General features: G+C 32.9%; 1 protein-coding gene across 1 annotated transcript; it reads left to right on the forward strand.

Moving 5' to 3' along the window:
* Window positions 1-684: 684 nt before the first annotated feature.
* On the forward strand, window positions 685-10663 carry LOC110894797 (exocyst complex component EXO70A1). Its single transcript, XM_022142024.2, has 12 exons — window positions 685-1017; window positions 2047-2142; window positions 2351-2556; window positions 3142-3375; window positions 5446-5584; window positions 6111-6323; window positions 7145-7350; window positions 7439-7639; window positions 8279-8378; window positions 9247-9359; window positions 9444-9590; window positions 10333-10663. The coding sequence occupies exons 1-12, from the start codon at window positions 841-843 to the stop codon at window positions 10448-10450; spliced, it is 1950 nt and encodes a 649-aa protein (XP_021997716.1). The 5' UTR covers window positions 685-840; the 3' UTR covers window positions 10451-10663.
* The last annotated feature ends 210 nt before the right edge of the window (window positions 10664-10873 follow it).

Raw genomic sequence — 10873 nt, forward strand, 5'->3', positions numbered from 1 at the left:
TTGAGTTAATTTATTTCACTTCCAATTCATTTCTCAATGAAACACATTAAGGGTGTTTGGGATTCACTTTGAAAATGGCGGTTGGTTATGGTGGTGTCAATAAATCAATAACTCATTTTCAAATAAGTTTATAAGTCATTTCTAAACTCAAACCCAAACACCCCCTAAAAACAAAGGTCAAATTCCAATTCCAGTATATTCATCAAATCAAACACATTAAGAAATGAAATTCAGATCTTAATTCCATTAAATTACTCGAATCAAACACTTCCTAAATATATTTGTAAAATACTCAACATTTTTAAATAGAATAGATAAAGTTCATATTAGATGCTTTTACCAGAAAACAAGCTTCAATTCATTTAGACTAAAACTCATTTAAACTTAACTAAATCAAATTTAACCTAATCATCTTTTTTTTAACACATATCAACTGAATTTTTAGCTTACTCCAAAAAACCAATATATACTATTTAAACTCCTTACCCCAAATTCAAATTCCTCCCAAAGATATTCTCCCATATCTACATAATTTAACCTAATTATCTATAATGCTAAATAAAATAACTACAAGTTAAAAAAAATTGAAAATGTCCCATTAACTATTTTTGACTAATCACAATATCACATCCAATGGACCCAATTAGACCCACAAAATGAATATGATTGTTCAAATCAAGAAACCTCTTAACACCGATATACGTATAAAACTCCGTATATTCACACCCTGTCAAACCAAGAATCCTTCAATAATTGTCAACTAACCTTCACACCCACAACAAATCCCCTTCAAAGTTGATCAATTTCCGTTTCAACTCCTCTCAAAACTCCCAAACAAAGATGGGGGTTCCAGTTCGAACAACAGGGGTTATGGGTGTCGATAATCTCAGCGAAAAAGCAGCAAAGATGAGAGAATCACTGAAGCAGAGTCAAACAATCACAGAAAACATGGTTTCTATTTTGGGTTCTTTTGATCATCGTTTGTCTGCTCTTGAAACCGCCATGCGACCCACTCAGGTTTCTGATCTGTTCTCTAATCTCGGATAATTATGCTTGAATTTGAAGTGATTTGAAGTTGTTTGTGTTGGGAATTTGGGATTTGAAGTTGGGTATTTTGATTAGTGTATTGATCTAGTTTAATTTATGTGTAATGTTATGTTTGTATGATGCCCCAATATGCAATTGGTTTTAGTGATTATTGTTGTTTGATCTGCTGTTCATTGAGTTGTTTTGAAGATGTATGTTGGTTTTTGAAAAGTTAAACTAAGTGTATGATTTTCTGGAAATTTGGAAATGAAGGAGATTGATCTACTAGTTTTTTTTTTTTTTTTTTTTTTTTTTTTTTTTTTGAGTTGCAATAGTGAAATAGATTAATCGATGCGAAAGTTTATAGCTATAGATTCGGAATGGTGGATATTGTAGTGCAGTGTTTTAGGGTTTGTAACATACCCTTTTTTTATTTTTTTTTTGGGTAAAAAGCACGAGGTGCTTTCAGGCGTTTAGGTCTCGACAGTGGCGAAGCTTGAGATTTCCGATCAGGTGGTCGAAAACGTATATACCAAAAATTTCTATAAAGGGGGGGGGGGGTCAAAAACGTATATACCCAAAAATTTCTATACGAAAACTACATACTCTCCACTAACGAGCGAAAAGTTTGGGGGGTCGGCCGCCCCCTCCCGCCCCTACAAAGCTATGCCATTGGGTCTCGAAAGCCGAGGCGTGAACTTCATGTTGTGAAACGTTGTTCTATGTAGGACCGAATAAGGTTTATGTACAAATGAAAGTTGCATCTCTCTCATCTGTTTTACATGGCCTTTTAATCAAGTAAACAGTTAATAATCTATTCTTCCTTTTGGTCATTTTCATAAATCAGCCTCCTCTAGACTGTATATTTGACCAAATTTGACTCACATGTACATGAAGCACCGCGTCTAGGCCCTGAGGTGTTTTTCTGATCGCAATTATAATGTGAAGGATGGTGTAGTTACTTTTGCATTTGCAATTTTACTCACTTACGATATTCCTATATATTTGTATTTCTTTTAGATTAGGACACATGCTATACGCAGAGCTCATGAGAACATTGATAGGACCTTGAAGGCTGCTGATGTCATATTGGACCGGTTTGATCTTTCTCGTGAGGTTGGTTCTTATTTCTCTTTATTCGTTATGTTTTTTTTTTCCAATTTTATGTTAGTGCCACTGTAAAGAATAATGTAAATATTTAACTGGAGCTACCCGTAACGTTACTTTTAATGGATAGATCATGGACATTCCTTTGTGTTTTTTTTTCCATTTTTTATTTATATTTTTTGTTAGTTAATTAAATATTTATGTTTCAAATATATAGGCCGAGGCTAAAATTCTTAAAGGGCCACACGAGGACCTTGAAAGCTATCTTGAAGCTATCGAGCAGCTAAGAAACAATATCGTCTTTTTTACCAACAATAAAAGCTTTAGAAGTAGTGACGGAGTTATTAGCCATGCAAGTAACTTACTTTCTAAGGCTATATCAAAGCTCGAACAAGAATTTAAACAACTCTTATCGTCATACAGGTTCTTTCTTTCACTTTAACCTTTTCTTTTCTTTTATTTATTTTTACTAGAGGTAGAAATTTCGATCCATTTGTTTAAAAAATGGGTCACGGACCCGGGTAACGGGTTATGGTTTTCTCAACGGGTCAAACTGAACGCCTGCAAAAAATAAGAAAGAGTAAAGTATACAAATGGTCCCTGTGGTTAACCAAAATTTTGGATTTAGTCCATAGTTTTTTTAAAGTACACGGATGGTCCTTGTGGTTTGCACTTTTTAACGCATGTAGTCCCCAACTTTTGCCAAAAGTACATGAATGGTCCCTGTCGTATGTACTTTTTAACACATTTAGTCACTAAACGTTAGGGACTAAATACGTTACAAAGTGCAAACCACAGGGGCCATCTGTGTACTTTTAGCAAAAATTGGGGACCAAATACGTTACAAAGTGCAAACCATGGGACCATCCGTGTACTTTACTCAATTAGAAATAAATGCACAAAACCTCCCAAATCATTTTATTTGGAAATTAAATGAAAATTGAAATAATATAATTTCTATAATCATATCATATCATAGTTATTTTGTTTATAAACTTTACGTTTCAGCAAACCGGTGGAACCAGATCGGCTATATGAATGCCTACCGAGTTCACTAAGACCGTCGTCTGGATCACCTGATTCGAAGAATCCTTCTAATAGTCATGCGGGTCATATCACTGCCGAAAATGCGGTTTTCACTCCGTTAATCCTCATACCACCGCGGGTCCTACCCTTGCTTCATGATTTAGCCCAACACATGGTCCAAGCGGGTCACATACAACAATGCCTTGTGATTTACAGGTAAATAACTACTTTTTTTTTCTCTTAGTTTGTAAAAAAAATACTATGAGGCTTTATTGTACTTCATACCTGGGGTTGCAAACGAACACGAAAAAAGTCTTGTTCGTGTTTGTTCGTTAAAGAAATAAAAGTTTTCACGATCTATTCATGAACACTTGCCGAATGAGATTTTCTGTTCGTGTTCATTCATTAAGGAAATGAATGTTTTCGTGCGTTAAGAAAACAAAAGTTTTCACGAACTGTTCACGAACACTTACCGAATGAGATTTTCCGTTCGTGTTCGTTCATTAAGGAAATGAATGTGTTCGTTCGTTAATTTTAGGTAACGAACACAAACAAACGTTCATGAACACAATGAATACAAACGAACGTTCATAAACACAAACGTTCGAATAAAATTAACATCTTTCATCACATACAGTACGCAGATCCACCCAAAATATATTATCCTAGTTATCCAAGAATACACACTCTTGATAAACACAATTAACATAAAATAATGTCTCAAAAAAAAAAAAAAAAAAACAAAATTCTCATATGAAATATGAAGTCTTAATTTAATCCACCCAAGATAAACTTGAAGTTGTTGAACACAAACAAACACACATGAAAGTAAACGAACAAACAAATACGAACACGTTACCGAACGCTCACGAACATAAATGAATGAGCGTGGCCTCTGTTCATGTTCGTTCATTTAACTATATGAACGGAATTTCTTGATCGTGTTCGTTCATTTATCAAACGTACGAACACAAACGAACTTCCTGTTGAACGGTTCACAAACTGTTCGCTGAACGTTTCTTTTGTAATATTTGTAATATACTAGAGAGATTGTTTTAACTCGCAAAGCATGCAAGGGTAAACGTTTGTTATTAAATACAAATAACTGATTAAAACAAATAAGCAATCGCGTATATGCAAATGAAGTGCCTGTTGGACTAATCTTGTTTGGTCACATGTGAAATGAGTCAGTTTGGAATAATAAAGAAAGTGGAAGTAATAAATCATAAAAGAGTCTAGAGATAGGTTTATTTTGGTACGTTTATTAGTACGGTAAGAATATTATTGTTTATATAGTTTAAGAAGTCTTGTTTTTCAAGATGTTGGTTTAGTTTAAATAGAGGGTTAGGGTTATCGTAAATTATGTGGGTTTTTTTTTCCGGTTATTATAATAAAAGAGTCGAGACGAATTCGTTCATATCATATGTTTGGATGATCGATCAACGTCCTGATTTTCCATGAATTCCCGGAACCCAAAGATAAATCACAAACTAAACAATAGAAGAAGAAACTCTCGGCTTTTCACCGACACAATGATTAACACTTTATGATTAGTAAAAACTGAATAACCAAATTACAATCATCGACCCATTTAAATAGACCTAACCCTTACTTAATCTCCAAGCTAATCATTGATTCTATTAAGAAACTAAATCAACCCAAATTTTACCTTACCGAATGTGTATCTATATCTATATCTATACTACCTAATAAACCACTAACTTAGGGGACACGTGTCATCTTTCTAGGGCCTTAGAAATTTGATTTTCCCGTCCGTCTTTCCTATTAAATGATAAAAATGGTTAAAAGAATGTATTTTTAGATATTAAATATAAATTTAAATATGGATGCTTATTATTTAATTATGGATAGTTATTAAACATTAATCAAGTTTTAGTTTTAATATTTCATATGTAAATATAGCTTTGTATATTTATAATCGATTGAAAAAAAGTGTATTAAAATTAATTCAACAGAATTTATAACTGCCGGGTTAAAGTTCATTTTTAAAGACATATTTTGACGAATGTATGTGCTAACATATCACATTATATTTTATTCTACTCGTGTAATAAACGAGTTTATTCAACATGTACATACATGATTTTTTTTTTTATCAAACATTACTTTTTTATTACTAAATATATAACATTACATCTATTAATATCACTAGAAAACAACTAAAACCTTAAAATACAAGTCCAATAATGAACTTACTAATTAACCCCTCAAACTATTAGAATATTACAAGATTAGTCCAACAGTATCAGTGTTTTTGTTGATTAGGGATACCCGTTCTGTAGTCTTGGAAGAAACACTTCAGAAATTAGGAGTTGAGAAGCTTAGTAAAGACGATGTCCAAAAGATGCAATGGGAGGTTTTGGAACTCAAGATTGGGACTTGGATTCATTTCATGCGTATTGCGGTAAGTTTTATTAAGGAGTAAAATGCCATTTTCGTCCCTGAGGTTTGGCCTTTTTTGCGACTTTCGTCCAAGGTTTGTTTTTTCGCATCTGGATCCAAAAGGTTTGAGATCTTGCCATTTTGATCCGGCTCGTTAACTCCATCTATTTTTCTCCGTTAAGTTAGGGGTATTTCTGTCTTTTTTGCTAACTTAAAGGGCAATTCGGTCTTTATCACTTTATGTAAAAAGACCGAATACCCCTGAGAAGGACCGAATTGCCCTTTAAGTTAACAAAAAAAGACGGAAATACCCTTGACTTAACGGAGAAAAATGGATGGAGTTAAGTGTTAACGAGCTGGACGAAAATGGCAAGATTTCAAACCTTTTGGATCCATATGCGAAAAAACAAACCTTTGGACAAATGTCGCAAAAATGGCCAAACCTCATTGACGAAAATGGCATTTTACTCTTTATCAAGTAAAAAAGTTATAAAAAGAACACTACTGAAACATGCACTTGGTTGTATCTAATCTTATGTTAAAAATAGGTGAAATTAATATTTACCGCAGAAAGAAAAGTTTGTGATCAAATGTTTGATGGCATTGACTCGCTTAAAGATCAGTGCTTTGCTGAAGTGACAGCTGGCAGTGTCTCCATGTTACTTAGTTTCGGAGATGCGATTGCCAAAAGCAAGAGATCGCCGGAGAAGTTGTTTGTGCTTTTGGACATGTATGAGATAATGCGCGAGCTTCACACTGAGGTATGTATATATTCTTACTTTCTTAGTTATTAGTTATTACATAACTATTAACCTTCAAGGTGGTGCGCACCGGTGAGCCTAAGTCCACTGGTTTTTTGCCTTTAATCCCCTTGAAGGCCACGCGTCCAGAGCGAACTACGCTTTACTTGAACCCATTGGTTAGCATGGTACGGGTGGGGTCTCATGACGTTAAGGGTGAGCAGGAAACCGAAAAAACCGAACCGAAACCGATTTAACTGAACCAAAAAAAACCGAACCGCACAAAAAACCAAACCAAAGTTTATGGTTCGGTTACAGTTTTGCATTTTATGAAAACCGAAAAAAACCTAACCGAACAACTTAAAAAATGTGTTTTTTAATGTTTGTTATAGATTGATTTGGGAGTTATTATTATTAGTTTTGTTCTTGAATGTTAAGTATTTATAATAAAAACATTAACATGTTTATTTATCTTTGAAATGATTTATCCATTGCCTACAACAAATAACATGATTTAACATAAAAATTAAATGATTTTCAATGTATTATAAAAGAAAATATCTTGATAAAAACTTTGGAGAAACATAAAAATAGATTAGACTTTAGATTTATGTGAGCGATATTAATTAAAAAGGTTAAACATAATAACTAAAATGTAAAAATCTAAGAAAGTTATTAAATCTTGGATTATACTTTTTATTTTTGAATCTTAATTTTGTTCCAAAAACTGAAAAACTGATCCGTTGCTAAACCAAAAAAACCGAAACCGAACATAATTAACGGTAACCAAAATTACATAATTAACGGTCTGATTAGTGCTTATACACTGAATATATTTTCAGATTGAATCACTTTTTAGAGGCAAAGCTTGCAAAGACATTCGAGAATCTGCTCTAGGTTTAACCAAAAGACTCGCGCAAACAGCTCAAGAAACATTCGGGGATTTCGAGGAAGCCGTCGAAAAAGACGCAACAAAAACAGCCGTCTCAGATGGAACGGTTCATCCTCTCACAAGCTACGTGATCAACTACGTGAAATTTCTGTTCGAGTACGTGTTATCAAACTATGTGTTAATATATTTTATTCTCCGTAATCACACTTATTTACGTACCGGTACCACCCTATTGTTGACTCAGCTACCAGTCAACTCTAAAGCAACTATTTCAAGAGTTTGAAAATGGAGAGGACTCGAATTCACAACTGGCATCCGTAACGATGCGAATTATGCAGGCACTTCAAATCAATTTAGAAGGAAAGTCCAAACAGTATAAAGATCCTGCTTTGACCAACTTGTTTCTTATGAATAATATTCACTACATGGTCAGATCCGTACGCAGGTTTGATACTTAAAAACATTCATCACTTGTGTATGAGCGATTACACATGCTGTAACTTAGGGGTGTGAGTGTGAATTTATGACACGACCCGAAAACACGACACGAACCTAACACGAAATTCGCGGGTTTCGGTTTAGTCTTAATGGGTTCGGGTCAGTTTCAGGTTGAACCCGCGAGTCCATTTAGCTAAATGGTCAGGTTCGTGTCAACCCGATCAGGTTGGCGGGTTGACCCGTTTACCCCATTTATATTATATTTTATTTTATTTTTTTACAATATGTTTTATGTCATAAATTAAATTTGGTGGGTGTTTTATGCCATAACTAAACTTAAAAAGAGAAATTAACATTAAATTTTATAACTAAAAAGTAATTGTATTCTATACATTTGTGTTTTTTGTAGTAAAATTTTAATTTTGATATTTTATTTTGCGAAAAAAAAAAATTAAGGTTGAACAGGTCGGGTTCGGGTCAACCCACGAATATCCAGGTCGTGTTTGGGTTCATATGTACGACATGATTTTTGGGGTCCGGCCGTGTTTGGGTTAGGGTCGGGTTGAACCTGCCAACCCACGAACCGTTTAGCACCCCTATTGTAATTATTTAATGATTTATTTTTTTTTATATATTTTTGGTTTAGGTCTGAAGCAAAGGATTTGTTGGGGGATGATTGGGTGCAAAGACACAGACGCGTTGTGCAACAACACGCTAATCAGTACAAGAGGATAGCTTGGGCAAAGGTAGATCATTTTAAACAATAAATAATATTTTCATACATTATTATTATTATTATTATTATTATTATTATTATTATTATTATTATTATTATTATTATTATTATTATTATTATTATTATTATTATTATTATTATTATTATTATTATTATTATTATTATTATTATTATTATTATTATTATTATTATTATTATTATTATTATTATTATTATTATTATTATTATTATTATTATTATTATTATTATTATTATTATTATTATTATTATTATTATTATTATTATTATTATTATTATTATTATTATTATTATTATTATTATTATTATTATTATTATTATTATTATTATTATTATTATTATTATTATTATTATATAAAGGCATAGGATTAGCTACAATACAGTACCAATGCAGTTTTGGTTTCTTTTTTTGTAATTTGATATTTTTTTTCTTTTTGTGAACCTCGCCCCTCAACTTTCAGCATTGACACTTACAACCCCACATTGTCATTTTAACCCCCCTCGAGATTATACGTGCTTATTTTTATGTACATGTCGGTATAAATTCAAGTTGGTTTACCTTTCAACGTGATTTTTTTTCGAAAATGAGTCGTGTCAAATATAAGACGTTTTCGTGCCTATTTTTATGTATGTTTTTAGTCGGTATACGTTTTGACGTAAATTTTGTTCGGAAACGAATCAGGTCAAATACAATACGTTTTCATATGACAATATAAATTCAACTTACTTTACTTTTGATGAGTCATATCAAATATATTACGTTTCTGTGCTTATTTTTTTGGACGTTTTCAGTTGGTCAACGTTTTGATCGATAAGCAATTACAAAAAATAAAAAAATTATGTGTTGACTTGTTCAACAGATCCTGCAATGTCTCTCGATTCAAGGGTTGACCTCATCTGGAGGTGGTAGTTCAGTCGGGGCCGCTGATGGAGGAAACAGTAGTGGAGCCTCACGAGCACTTGTAAAAGATCGGTGTGTACTTCAAATTTTATATAAATGTTCAAAAATTAAAAATTTCTGATCATAAAAAAATAACTTGAAATGTAATGGTATTAGGTTGAAGATCTTCAATGGTCAGTTTGAGGAGCTTCATCAACGACAATCTCAGTGGACGGTTCCTGACACGGAGCTACGAGAATCTTTAAGGCTTGCGGTTGCTGAAGTATTGTTGCCTGCATACAGATCCTTTATCAAACGTTTCGGGTAGAGTTCCCGTATACAAAACTTTTATAATCAATTTTCACACACTTGTTAATTATGATTTAAACAACTATCAACAATATTCTATTAACTTGGCTAATGCTTATTGGGATTTGGTTATTAACTAATGTGATTCTCCCATGCTATGCGGCGGGAATTCAGTTAGTACCGGTTCGGTTCGTTACGGTACCGACACTCGCTAGAGTAACCAAAAGAGAAAACCAAGAAAGAATTAAGTCATGTTTTACATCAATCGAAAACCATACCATAAAAATGAATACTAGTACCGGTTTCAATAATGGCGATACCGGTGTTCGGTCAGAATCAATTTGGTTTGTCAGTGATCGGCACTCGTATAGCCTACGATACCAAAAAACATTGTTAAATGCAATTTTGTTGTGAACAAAATTTACACCGAAATCTGAATTTTTTAAATACATTTGCGTATTCAGTCGGAATGTGAAGAAAAAATTTAACATGTCTCCGTATTTAGTTTTTATAAAAGGTTAACGAACGCAAGTTATTAAAGGAAAATCAAATAAAATGAAAATTAAATGGGTGAAAAACGTATAATAGTTAATTTTATAAAAAAAAAAACTTATTACATGTATATTATGGTAAATAATTAATCTTATATTAAATTATTATATTTATATTGAATTATTATAGATACTATTCTTGCTCACTCACTTTTAATATATAGATAATAATAATAAGTTGAAAAAATAAATAAATACTTTTGCAGGGCGCTTGTTGAAAATGGGAAGAATCCTCATAAATACATCAGGTATACAGCGGAGGATCTTGACCGGATGCTTGGTGAGTTTTTCGAGGGTAAGACTTCGAATGAAGCCAGACGGTAGAGTTGAATTACTACTCTTTTACCCTTGTGGTAGTGAATGATAAGATAAGAGAGCGTAGTATATCTGGCTGGGTATGGATTAATTTTTCTTAGTTGATGTTACTGCTGTTGTGAACTATTCTTTTGTAATTGTGTATAGATTTAGTGGAACAAGTTACATAACTAGTTTTTTTTTTATGTCTTTCATTGTGATATTTAGATCTGTTTGTTTTCATCTGCTTAGTTTAATTTTGTTTGCTTGAAGAGCAGTTTTTTGGATGACTGATCTTCTGTAGGCTGACAGAATTTTAACCGTCACTCGTGGGTTGCAGCCCAGTTAAGTATGCCGGACCCTAACGGTTCTTTAATCTGAACACTAAAGTCAGGTTGTAAGTGTGTTAGGAGGTAATAGTCTACTACTCGAGAAACTAACACCGGATTGAAC

Source organism: Helianthus annuus, chromosome 12 (assembly GCF_002127325.2).
Source record: "Helianthus annuus cultivar XRQ/B chromosome 12, HanXRQr2.0-SUNRISE, whole genome shotgun sequence".
Classification (NCBI taxonomy): domain Eukaryota; kingdom Viridiplantae; phylum Streptophyta; class Magnoliopsida; order Asterales; family Asteraceae; genus Helianthus; species Helianthus annuus.